The sequence below is a fragment of the Pristiophorus japonicus genome, chromosome 8, assembly GCF_044704955.1.
Source record: "Pristiophorus japonicus isolate sPriJap1 chromosome 8, sPriJap1.hap1, whole genome shotgun sequence".
NCBI classification, from domain to species: domain Eukaryota; kingdom Metazoa; phylum Chordata; class Chondrichthyes; family Pristiophoridae; genus Pristiophorus; species Pristiophorus japonicus.
The window spans coordinates 25,572,223-25,585,096 of NC_091984.1; the positions used below are offsets into that span (position 1 = coordinate 25,572,223).

Sequence of the window (12,874 nt, forward strand, 5' to 3'; positions counted from 1 at the left end):
TGGATCCGTTAGTAAGTATCACGGCGTGCATGTCATCATGGAGCAGGCGGAGGATGGTGACAAAATTTTGGGAGCATCTGCAAAAATCATGTCCGTTGTGCCCCATAGGAGACGAAATCCACTGTGACTCCGGGAGAAGCTCCTCAGCCACCGGGAGAAGATGGTTGGGGAGGACCTCTGGCTACGACCTTCCCTGTGGCTGATAACAGGGAGATTCCTCTGTTGGACTTTCACAGCTGGATTTGTCCCCTTTTTTAATGATCATTGCATCTCAGATTAACCGGCATGCTCTCCTCCCTCCAGATGAGAGATGAGGTCATGTATTCGCGCCAGTAATGCCTCTCCACCATACTTTAGTGCCTCAGCAGGGATTCCACCGCTTCCGAAGCCTTGTTGTTCTTAAGCTGCCTTATGGCTTTTCCTACCTCGTGCAGTGTTGGGGTTTTACTGATGTGGTGGCGAGTAACATGCTGCAGGATGGAGTCGAGTACACTCGACTCAAAGGCAGAGTCTCGGTTGAGGAGATCTTTGAAGTGCTCCTTCCAGCGTGCCCTGACTGCCTCGGTGTCTTTGATGAGTGTTTCCCCATTCTGGGCCAGCAGAGGGGTGGGGCCTTGGGTGTTTGGGCCGTAAGTGGCCTTGACTGCGATGAAGAATCCTCGTACATCATAGCTGTTGGCCAGCTGCTGAATCTCCTGTGCTTTCTCCATCCTCCACCTGTTCTTTAGGTCCCGGGTTTTTTGTTGGACCTCAGCCTTGAGCCATCTGTAATGTTGCTTTGCTACTTCGGAGTTGGTTAAGGCTCAGAAATGCAATCAATTAGCTCTTGGATCTCCTGATCATTCTCATCAAACCAATCCTGGTGTTTCCTGGTCGAGTGTCTCTTTATAGACACTGGTTGTGGAGGCCTGGAGGGCAGACCAAAGCGCTGTGGGCATTCTGCGTCTCGAGGTCATCAAGGCACTGACTGTATAGGGCTCTCTTAGCTGGGTCTTTAAGTGCTTCGGCACTGACTTTTTGCGGCACTGCTTCTGCTGCCCCCTCCGCTTTGGGGCTATGTTGATGTTAATGACGCATTGGATTAGGCGGTGGTCTGTCCAGCAGTCATCAGCTCCTGTCATGGCGCGGGTGATGCACACATCCTTGCGATTCCTGGCTCGGACGATGACATAGTCGAGCAGGTGCCAGTATTTGGAGCGAGGGTGTTGCCACAATGCCTTGTATTTGTCCCTCTGGCGGAACGACGTGTTGGTGATAGCAAGTTCATGTTCTAGACATTTTGTCAGGAGTACGGTACCGCTGGAGTTGGCTTTCCCTACCCCCTCTCTGCCAATCACGCCTCCCCAGAGGGCTGTGTCCTTGCCAACCCTGGCGTTGAAGTCACCGAGGAGGATCAGTTTGTCGTACATGGGGACGCGGGACAAGGATTTTTTGAGGTTGGAGTAGAAATCCTCTTTGGTCTCATCTGTTGGGGCGTGTGGCGCATTGATTCCAGGATAGGATGAGTCGAAGAGTCATGAGGCTTTCGTTAACCCCGCAGGGGGAATCTTTGAGGCGGTCGACCTGATCATTTTTGATGGTGAAGCCGACTCCGTGGAGGCGGCGTTCTTCCTCTGGTTTCTCTTTCTAGAAGGTGGTGTAACCTGCGGTGGTGGTGCGGTGTTCCGGCCTGTCGCTGTTGGGGTTGTCCACGAGAGTCCTGACATTCCAGATCCCGAACTTCATGTTAGAGGAGTGGAAGATGCCTGTGCGTCAGTTCTTTTAATGTGGGGTGGCCGATGGATGACCGGCTACCACATGGGCTTAGCTGAGAACGGTCTTAATCAGTGGCAAGGGGGTTCAGGACAACTGGAGATCAGGCACTGCTGTATGAGCCTAATTGCCTACGGTGAGATGTTGGCTGCAGGCTTGGCGCTGAGTAGCGCCCTTGATGGTAGGTGGTCTGAGGCTTGGCTGGGGGAAGGCATTGGGAGGGTCAGTGGCCCACTGGGGTTGAGTTCAGGGGGTTCAGGGAGCTCACAGCCATGATGCTCACCATGTGCTGGAGGAGGAGGAGAGTTTCTGTCGTCGCTGAAGGAGGAGGTCACCTGTGGGGAAGGAGAGGTCCAGCCGTCGTTGAGGCTTGAAGGCCCGCCGCCGCTGGAGGGGTGAAGGCCCGGATGCCTAGTCGGAGGCTCACCTGCTCGCCGGGTGTCGTTGTGGATCGAGGACCCTGGTCGTCGTTGCTGTTGGGTGGTGTGGTGGGAAGCCTGAGGTAGGCCGATCTTGTGGGATTCGCAGGGTTGGGTTTAGCGTCGGGGTTTAAGTGTTTAAGACCCCCTATTGGGGTTTTTTAGGTCTAGGGGAATTTTAGACAGTGGGACGGGGGGGGGGGGGGGGGGTTGAGGGTGGAAAGTTGCCGAGAAGCTTTAGATTCCACAAACGGTGGTTGTTCAGCAGGGGAGCTCTCTAGGGAACTGCCACCCCGGCGGCCATCAAATTAATACCAATTAAACATGAGCATATCAATAAACTAAACCACCATCCAGCACTTTTTTCCAGCAGTCCCACTCGTAAAGCTGCAGCATCTGCACGATATCCGCGATGTGCAGCATGGCAGCACTCGGAGCCATTCTCCCTGCCGCCCGACTCACAGCCAGCTCAGACCTGCTTTTTGCCAGCAGTCCTTCAGGCTGGCGGCAGGTCGATCTGAGGCCATCATCCCTGGCGATTTCCAGCATTTGGCATGGGCAGGTGGCATGACATCATGGTGGCGGAACCCTCCGCGACCAATCTCCTGCTGGGCGGAACGTGGACGGCAGATGGACGGTTCCGGAGGAATCGCCCCCAAAAAATACATTTCCGGCAGAACCTCGGCGGCTACGGGCACAACTCCCACCAATTTCGGCCCCTTGGACTTGAATGTTGAAGGTATTGTTAAAAAGTTTGCAGATGACACTAAAATCAGCTGTGTGGTTGATTATGAAGAAGAAAGCTGCGAACTGCAGGAAAATACTGGTCTGGTGGGCGGAACAGTGGAAAATGGAATTCAATCCGGATAAGTGTGAGGTAATTCATTTGGGGAGGTCTAACAAGGCAAGGGAATACACATTAAATGGTACAACACTGAAAAGTGTAGAGGAACAAAGGGACCTTGGAGTGCAGGTCCACAGATCCCTGAAGGTAGCAGGCCAGGTAGATAAGGTGGTTAAGAAGGCATACGGAATACTTGTCTTAATAAGTCGAGGCATGGACTACAAGAGCAAGGAGGTTATGAGTGAACTGTATAAAACACTGGTTAGGCCGCAGCTGGAGTACTCTGTGCAGTTCTGGTCACCACATTACAGGAAAGATGTGACTGCACTGGAGAGGGTAGAGAGATTTACAAGAATGTTGCCTGGACTGGAGAATTTTGGATATGAGGAAAGATTAAAGATGCTGGGTCTGTTTTCTTTGGAACAGAGTAGGCCAAGAGGAGACCTGATTGAGGTGTATAAAATTATGAGGGGCCTGGATAGAATGGATAGGAAGGACCTGTTTAATGAGCACCGTGTCAACTTGGTAGAGGGGTCAACAACCAGGGGGCATAGATTTAAAGTAATTGGGGGGAGTTTAGAGGAGATATGAGGGGAAATGTATTCACCCAGATGGTGGTAGGGGTCTGGAACTCACTGCCTGAAAGGGTGGTAGAGGCAGGAACACTTACCACATTTAAAAGATGCTTGGATGTGACACCCAATTTCAGCATATACCTCTGCTAGATGCAGAATAAAGATCACTATAGATTCCCAAACATTTGAAGAGCACCGTGTCAACTTGGTAGCATTCTTGTTTCTCAAAGTCATACGGCTGCAGATTCCGGTCTCAGTTCTGGGCATGAACACATAGTCTAGACTTACATTTCAATGCAGTACCGTCTTTCAGCAGACATTACAAATCAGATCGCAATTTTTAGACGAGCAGATCACTCCCATTGTCATGGCCAACATCCCCGTCATCCTCAATCAACAGCACCAAAAACAGATTAACTGGTCATTTATTTCACTGCTGTTTGTGAGACATTCTTGTGTGCAAAATGGTAGCCAAATTCATCTGCATAGCAACAATGAATACATTTCGGAAGTATTTTCATTGTATGCGAAGTGTTTTGTGACATCCTGAGAGATGTGATAAGGTGCTATATAAATTAAGTTCTTCATTTCCATTTCGCACATCATCTTATTTCCCAAACTTATTTCACATAGAAACCTTGCAGCTGATAGAAAACAGAGAGCTTCATTCTATCAGTCTGCACTGGATTTAAATCCAGGACCCAAAAATTAAATGACACCAATTTCCCCAAAGGGTGTGTCCCAAAACATTCATGTATCTGAACCATCTGTTCTGAGATGTTTTACCAATTCTGGCTTGAAGAATATGAAATCATGGACTCAGCTTTGAGGTTGGCAAACATGTTAGAACTAAACCGTTGCAGTTTGCAGGATTGGATTTTCTCAGGAAATCTTTTCCATGTCCAAAGAGATTGTGTTACCATTACACAACAAAGCAATAACTCTCAGTCTCAATTAATTTGAAGCTTAGAGGCTGGTTTGGAATTAATACTGAAGTAAAGAACATAAGAATTTCACAACAGGTAAAAGTCATTCAACCCTTTGGAGAAAAACTGGAAACCAATCTTGTTCATGCTACTGTTTTGAAAATAATGGAGGTAATTTTTCCAAGTGCAGATCAGCAGCAGATAATTTTGCACAGGAGGGAATTTTGGAAAATTGTGGCTGGACTGCCCAAAGATTTCCAATAGTAGCTGGCAGTGGGGCAAGGTTTCCACCACCAGTACATACTTTGAAAATTACCTCACATTGAATTCCTGCAAAGTTTTCTATCATCTTAACCAGACACTAAAAGTTATTTGGAAGAACATAAGAACTAGGAGCAGGAGTAAGCCATTTGGCCCCTCGAACCTGCTCCGCCATTTAATAAGATCATGGCTGATCTGATCATGGACTCAGCTCCACTTCTCTGCCCTCTCCCCATAACCCTTTATTCCCTTATCGCTGAAAAATCTGTCTATCACCGCCTTAAATATATTCAATGACCCAGCCTCCACAGCTCTCTGGGGCAGAGCATTCCATATATTTACAACGCTCAGAGAAGATATTCCCTCTCATCTCAGTTTTAAATGGGCGGCCCCTTATTCTGAGACTGTGGGCTCAAAATTAGCCCCTGCAGATTTTTGGTGCACTTACCAGAGTTGCGTTGCTTTTTTAGGATGAAACTGGCGCTGAAAGATGGCCTCCGATTCTGGCAGCTGTATTGCCTCTCCCGGGGCTAAGCACAGCATGGCCAGTCGATTCGGGGGCGAAGCTAGGGCCCTGCGCCAGAAACAATGCCGGCAGCTCTCCACATGCGCATTGGAGTGTGCGTGCATGCGCAGTAGCTCCTCGCCCCCCAGCATCTCTGTGTGCGTCCCGCCCCTATCCAGGCTGAGTGGCCTCTCTGTGTGCGCCCTGCCTCTATCCCAGGCTGAGACTGGGACGGGATGTTCAGAGTGACTCCAGGATCTCCAAAGGGAACAAATCTCTGTTTGATTGTTGGAATTGTGATTGCTGCCATCGCCCTGATTGCTCTGGTCATCGGTGACGTTATGTGGAAGAGAGGAGGAGAAGAAAAAATCTGGTTACAGCCCAGCAAACCCTGCTGAAAAAGGAGAATCATCCTCAAACTCATCAGCCTAGGCCTGAGGCTGATCCCGGAGTAAAGATCCCTGGGACTGAAATCTGGACTTGCTGTGTCACTGGGAGGATTCATTCAGAAGCAATTCCCATTCTGGATCTTCATTTGGCTTGATTGATTGTCACTGGCTGCTGTTAGTGTTTATAGTCATCTGTATTGCTCCCGGGCTAAAGATGAGCCTGTCCGTGAGGTTGATTCCTGCAGCCAGCCAGCCAACCTGTGTGTGCTTCAATGTCAGCGGGCAGTTCCCTATGCTCTCCCGGTCGTCCAACACTTATTCCCGGCCGAGTGGCCTCCCGCACCTGCCAGTCCACTGAATTCCCGGGCCAAGTTTTGATATGAAGGTAGGATTTCGTTTTATTTTTTATTTCTTCTTGAATGTTTTTATGTCTTCTTGAATGCTTACTACTTCTTGTGCTTTGTTTAGTGCTTTGCAAGGTCCTCTCCGCTTCCCATCTCTATCTCTATCTCTATCTCTATCTCTATCTCTATCTCTATCTCTATCTCTATCTCTATCTCTATCTCTATCTCTATCTCTATCTCTATCCGAACGGCCTCCGATGTACCTACCTGCGTTGATTTCTTAACTCTCCACAAGGGTTTTCTGTGCGGCCACAAGTGGCCACATATGCTGGCCTAAGTTAGCTTGGAGTAACTATTAGCTGTCCAAAGTGGCCTAAATGGCCAAAATGGGCGTAGGTGGCCCCCTTTAAAAAAAAAACTGAACTAAAACATCCTAACTAACTCACTTACACTGGCGCAAATTGAATGTGTAACTATGGGGATTTTTAAGATACTCCAGAAAAATCAAGTTGCTTCAAAAAAAAAAAAATGGAGCAACTCCTGGACAATTTTGAGCCCTATGTCTCCAGTTTTAGTTTCCCCTATGAATGGAAATATCCTCTCTACATCCACCTTGTCGAGCCCTCTCAGTATCTTATATGTTTCAATACGATCACCTCTCATTCTTCTAAACTCCATCACCCCTCATTCTTCTAAACTCAATGTGTATAGGCCCAACCTCCTCAACCTATCTTCATAAGTCAACCCTCTCATCTCTGGAATCAACCTAGTGAACCTTCTCTGAACAGCCTCCAATGCAAGTATATCCTTCCTTAAATACGGAGACCAAAACTATTACGCAGTTTATGGCTGTTCTGGAACTAAAGGCAAAACCAGTTCTGTTTAAAGAACATTGCAAAAAGTTTGTGATGGTATTAGCATTTTTTTTGGTTAATTTTCAAAGCATCGTACTAGCATCTATTTGCTTCCTGGGACTTGTTTACTGGCAGGCGCACTGAGTTACTGTGCTCGCTTTAAGAATCCATCTTCATGACGATTACAACCATATTTAGAGGAATATATCAACTTACATGGAACAAACGTTGTACTCCCGGTGCCAGTCTTTCTGCCTTTATAATCCACACCACAGGTCTGGGGGAATTCAGCACAAATACCAAAGGCTTCTGATGGACATCAATAGAGAAAATGGGTCTCAAATTCAGTGTCACCTTTGGGAAAGAAGTAAAAAAGAACCATCATTTATTTTGCCCCCAAAATTGCATAAAATAGACTGTATACATTAGTTTTCTGCTACCTTCATTACTGATGCCATAGCACATATTTAGTGAACCAGAACTACTATTTGTCTGCCTTCAGCCTAATTGCTGAGTATCTTTGGTTAATAATTATACACAGTTAGACTCACATTTTTGTAAGGTCAATAATGCTTAAAAATGGTGTTGTCTACTACAAAAAGATTAGGAAATAAAACAACAAGGCACTTGGCTGCAGCTTTGTATTTTGAGGTTCTTTTCTGCTATCTGTTAAAAAGGTTATATTGTACTTAAGTAAAAGATATCCCTGGCAGAGTTACTTCAACTAGGAGTCAGAACAATGCAGAGGATGTGGATTTATGTAAATTAAGAATCACAACTTGCTAGTAACTTCCTTACACAAATATTGTACAGCCAGCAATAAAGACAATTTCTTTTAAATTAAAAAGCTGCAATGCAATCTTACATATTAAGAACACAACATGCATTTATAGAGAGCCTTTAATGCAGAAAAACATCCCAGAGCGTTTCATAGGGGTGTAATCAGACAAAATTGGATGCCTAGTAAATGCAAGTTGCTGTTACATTAGCAATAGTTGGAAAAAGCAGAAAATGCAAAGAAAAATGGAGAGTTATTCTGTATAAAAACAATTTGTTAGCATTTGATAAAAATTGTGCAGTGGTTATTTAATATACAGATAATTATTTTTATAGTTACTTTATGGTGTGATTTAGGAGTGACCAGAAGCTTGGTCAAATAGGTGGGTTTTACGAAGGGCCTTAAAGGATGAGATGGACGTGGAGACAGAAGGGTTAGGAAGGGAATTTCAGAAGGTAAGGCCTCGATGGCTGAAGACAAAGGTGCCATTGGTGGGGTGAAGTGAGGGAAGATGCACAAAAGCCTATAGTCAGAAGAATGGAGACATTTGGATGGGGAGTGTGGGGTTGTACAGCTGGGGAAGGCTACAGATATAGGCAGGTGCAAGGCGATGAAGGGACTTAAACACAATGAGAAGACTTTTAAATTTGAGTTGTTGCAAATATCAAGGCAAAGAGAGTAAATGAGCTGGACTTGGTGCTGAATAGGATATGGGTAGCTGGGTTTTGGATGATCTGAACTCTAGAGAATGGGAGGCTGGCAAGGAGAGCATTGGAATAGTCGAGTCATCATCATCATCATCATCGTCCCTCGGAATCGAGAAAGACTTGCTTCCACTCTTAGCATGAGTTCTTAGGTGGCTGTACAGTCCAAAACGAGAACCACGATCTCTGTCACAGGTGGGACAGACAGTGGTTGAAGGAAAGAGTGGGCGGGGAGTCTGGTTTGCTGCACGCTCCTTCTGCTGCCTGCGCTTGATTTCTGCATGCTCTCAGCGATGAGACTCGAGGAGCTCAGCGCTCTGCCAGATGCACTTCCCCCACTTAGGGCGGTCTTTGGCCAGGTATAGAGGTGATAAAGGCATGGTTGAGAGTTTCAGCAGCAGATGAGCTGAGGCAGTGGGCATTCTTTATGAAGTGAAGCTTTTAAGAGGATACATTAATATAGCTGTGTCATTTTATTCTTAGTTTACTCAAACTAATAAGTTATTAAGTCATTAAACTATTCTACCCAGTTTCTTTTGAAATCTTAGACAGTTGTGCTGTGGGTTCTTTTCACATAATTGTGGTTGGGTGAACTAGGCAAATCTTATTGCAAAAACATCTTATTTTAAATTTAATCACATTTTATAAACTACATAACAATGATCAAGAATGTTACTGATTCAATTTTATATTCAAATTAAGAGAGCTTATTGTGAACTGCTTCTTCCTTCCCATCATCACGTCGCCCCAATGCTTCAACCAGCCACAAACCAAAATGGATGACACCTACTCCCAGATCTCTGTCATGTGCAACGCGACACCTTCATCGATTTTATTGCTCAATAGAGAAGTTCCCTACCCATTGGCCGGCATTTTAATTTGGAGGGGGGTAGGGAGCGAGGGGAGCTATAAAGCAGTTGGGAAACCCAGGAGAACGAGATACACAGAGGCTTTGCCGAATTTAACAGCAGAGCCTGACTGCCATTTTAATTCTCTGTTTCCCGCCCGCAGATAGCCAGATGGAGAGGCTGGCTGGCTGGCTGTCAGACCTGCGGCACCAGACCGCAGAGAGGAGGGAGGGAAGGATCCGAGGGGGTGGGTTGCAAGGCGGGGATCATCGGTGAGGTTGGGGCTGCAGTTCGTTGGAGTCGACATCGGGGGCAGGAGATGGCTGGAGGGGAGGTTGGGGGCTGGAGGGTCGGAGACTGGGGGAGGGCCGGTGGCATGTCCAACAGCGGGGGGTTGGGTGAGACAGGAACGCTAGATCCAGCAGGTAAGTGGAAAGGCACTTACCTCCTGGATCCAGCAGGTCTCGCCTTGCTTTAACTGGTGGGTTTCCCAAGGCCCAGGAGACCTGACCAGCCAATGTTAAATATAAAATGGTGGATGACCATGAGGCACAGAGCTTCATTATATATTTAAAATGCCAACCTGCCTCCTGGGAGCAGGTTGGCTGCCCGCCCCCTTGCCTCGCCTCTGTTAAAAGGGCAGGTTGGAGTCTGGATTCAGATTTTTTACTCTTTAACCTCCTATCCGACTCCAAATCACCTATTTTTTGAGGTTAAAATTCCCCCATTGTGTGGCAAATGATGAATATGAATCATGCTTTACTACTCTGTGGTGCACCACAAAGTTGCTATACTGAGAATGTACTCTCAACATATAAAGCCAGTTCGGTTATATATTTAAATGTAGTTGTATGACATGGTAATTGAATAATTACTATTTAGAAGTTTTAATATGCAACTTATAACATACAATAATTATATGTCTTAGGCAAATGTCCAAATTTCTGAATTACCAACTACATTCAGGCAAGCTGTGCTCTCAAGTTAATATGTTGACCAGCACTATAGTATAGAGTTTTGACCTGGCAAAGGCTGCATTGCTCTGCTGCTTTTAGTTTTCAAAGCCTTCCCAAAGGGAACTGTCTGAAAAGCCTCCATTTATCCAGACAAAGTCTGTCTTCTCAGATAACTATTTTCACTGCCAGTTAAATAGTATTTTAGTGAATCAGAGAAGAATGCATTATGCACTGTAAATTAAGGGCCACAACAATACCGAATTCTGTAGTGCTCTTCCCGCCCCCCCCCCCAAATCAGACACTCTCCTAATATGATCTTTTTGTTTACTTGATCATAAAATTACAACCATTAGACGAAACTGCTTAGGATTACAATACTAATTATGACCTTAAATTACATGTTCACAAGAACCAGAGTTGCTGTAGGCAGTACAGAGTACAGGTGTGCTTATTGGGGAAATCAGGAGATCATGAAATAAAAAGGCCGTATAAACATTTTGAGGATCTTTAAAAATGTTTACTTGCTCTGTATTTGACAGAAGGGAAAACAGCACTAATGTAGTGTAATGTAGTTTATTGCACTACTCTGCAAAGAGATCAAAATTAATGCCATTCACTTAAGGATTTGTGGCAATTTCCAGCTATTTCCTACAGACTCAGTATATATTCAGTTTGTCTATTCTACTCAGATAATGGCTACAAAATCAGAAGAAACTTTTCTTCAGAGGCCCCATAATAGACATACTTGATGTCAATAGGCCAAAGACAGCTGCACAAGTTTCTGTTTCCCAGGAGATGATGGTTTCATGGAAGGCTGAGAATTGCTACAGCAACAGGACTATAAAAACAATTCTCTGATTCAGGCCTCCAGATTCTGTTAAAGCAATTTATATTGTATCACAAGACCAGAACAGAAATGTTGAAAATGATCAAAGTAAATAAGGCTATTAAAATGTCATTTTTTTTCTACCTTAAAAGGTGACAAATCATAACCTGGAATTGAGTTATAACAGATGAAAGCAAATGCAACCAATCTGTAAGCTGATTGAACTGTTTCTACTGAGAGAGTCAGGTGATAAACCCCTTGGTAGATTATTCATAACAACTATTCCAAATTTACATTAATTGACCAGCGTGGAAACATTCTAGTTATATCAAGTTTCGCTGCAACATAAGCTGTCTACACTTCAACAGCTGTTTAATGCTGAATTACAAATAGTTATTTTCGGACAAATATTCCTCAGAAGCTATACAGAAGTAAAATGTTTTAGCCACGTGGTAATGATACAAAATATCTGGCATATGAAAGCGGTAAAGTAAATTGAAATGTGTATCGAAAATGCTAAAATGTATTTTCCCAACAATGTAATACTACCATTTAAAGATATCTGACAAATGTTAGTTCATGATACCAAAAAGAATACAACAAATTCAAGTTTAGTGTAGTGTGAGATTTTACTCCATAAGGATTCAAACCCATTACAATACCCCATTTATACATAGGTATTCACAGAATATTACAATCTGAAGTGTTGCTGCAGCCCTGACAAACTACAATTCACTGTTCTTCACTTTCAAATATATATATGTGGTGGCATGTTTGAAAATGCGCGGGGAAATTTTTTGGGGGGGCTGGGTCAGTGGGCGCGATCGGTGGGATAATTTTTTTTGGTTAGTGGGTTGAGACCCCACTGCCACACGCCTTTCCCAGATGTCAGGTCTGTCGGCGCTGAACAGATCCGACACGGGGTGGCAGGGGAGGCAATTCAGGTCATTATCACCTTGTTAACAGCCCATTAAGATATATTTTGAGCTCACCGTTACATTTTACGAGGTCCGCGCTGCTCGAGGATCAAGTCAGGTAAGCAGGTCGGGAGTTGAATGGACCATGGAATCATTTCATTACTTGACAGCTGCAAATGTGGTATAAAAGCTCCCATCTCACAACTGTTCACTTTCCAAGCTCAGAAGCTGTTGCTGAGTGCATTTGGAAGACAGATTAAGCTTTTTGAAGGTTGCAAATGTTTGGAGTAAACTCTCTATCCAGTGTCACCTCATTGGAACAATCTCTCTCACCACTGACAGATCGCTTCTATTGCCTCAAGTTCACCTCTATTACATCAGCATCAATGCCCTTGAAACTATCTCACCTTGGTCCTCAGAATCCCATCACAATCAGCCCGAACACGAGCAGCACCAGGCACACGAGCAGCACCAACACCAACCTTCTCCGCAATCAACTGATGCTGCACAGGACAGACGATACTGTACATTTGATACTGTCAAATAATCAGCTGGAGCAACGGCCACGGAATTCTCGCCTCAGGTTGACAGACGTGATTCCCGAGCTGCGTGAATCCCGTGGCTGTGCATGAAAATTTAAAAAGTAGGTGGACAAAGTGCCTGTAAACTACATGATAATGGTTTCAATTGGGTCAGCCACCATTGCCGGTCGGGTCAGCTCCGCAATGGGGGAAAGAAGTGTGGGAGTGAGATGACAGTGGATCCCCAAGCCGCTGTCAAAAATAACAACTTTCCCACCTCACCCGCCACTGATCGCGCCCGCTACCACCCTGGAAAATTTTGGCTGTAATGTTACATTTACAGTGCCACCTTTGGGCATAGTTCCTTGCAATCTTGACAGTTCTCGCCATTTTGAATATATAGTGAAAAATGAGTTTCCTCATTTTCTTTACTATCACACTGCTTAACTACATCC

General features: G+C 45.2%; 1 protein-coding gene across 5 annotated transcripts in view; it reads right to left on the reverse strand.

The window, feature by feature from the left end:
- Positions 1-12,874, reverse strand: part of tgfbr3 (transforming growth factor, beta receptor III) — a 285,519-nt gene that overhangs the window by 114,597 nt on the left and 158,048 nt on the right. For 4 of the 5 annotated variants that reach the window (XM_070886589.1, XM_070886591.1, XM_070886590.1 and 1 more), the window contains one exon: positions 7,086-7,223. In XM_070886589.1, the coding sequence (XP_070742690.1) occupies positions 7,086-7,223 (138 nt within the window). Of the gene's footprint in view, positions 1-7,085; positions 7,224-12,305; positions 12,439-12,874 lie in introns of those variants that run through there. The other variant, XM_070886593.1, reaches the window with a different exon arrangement.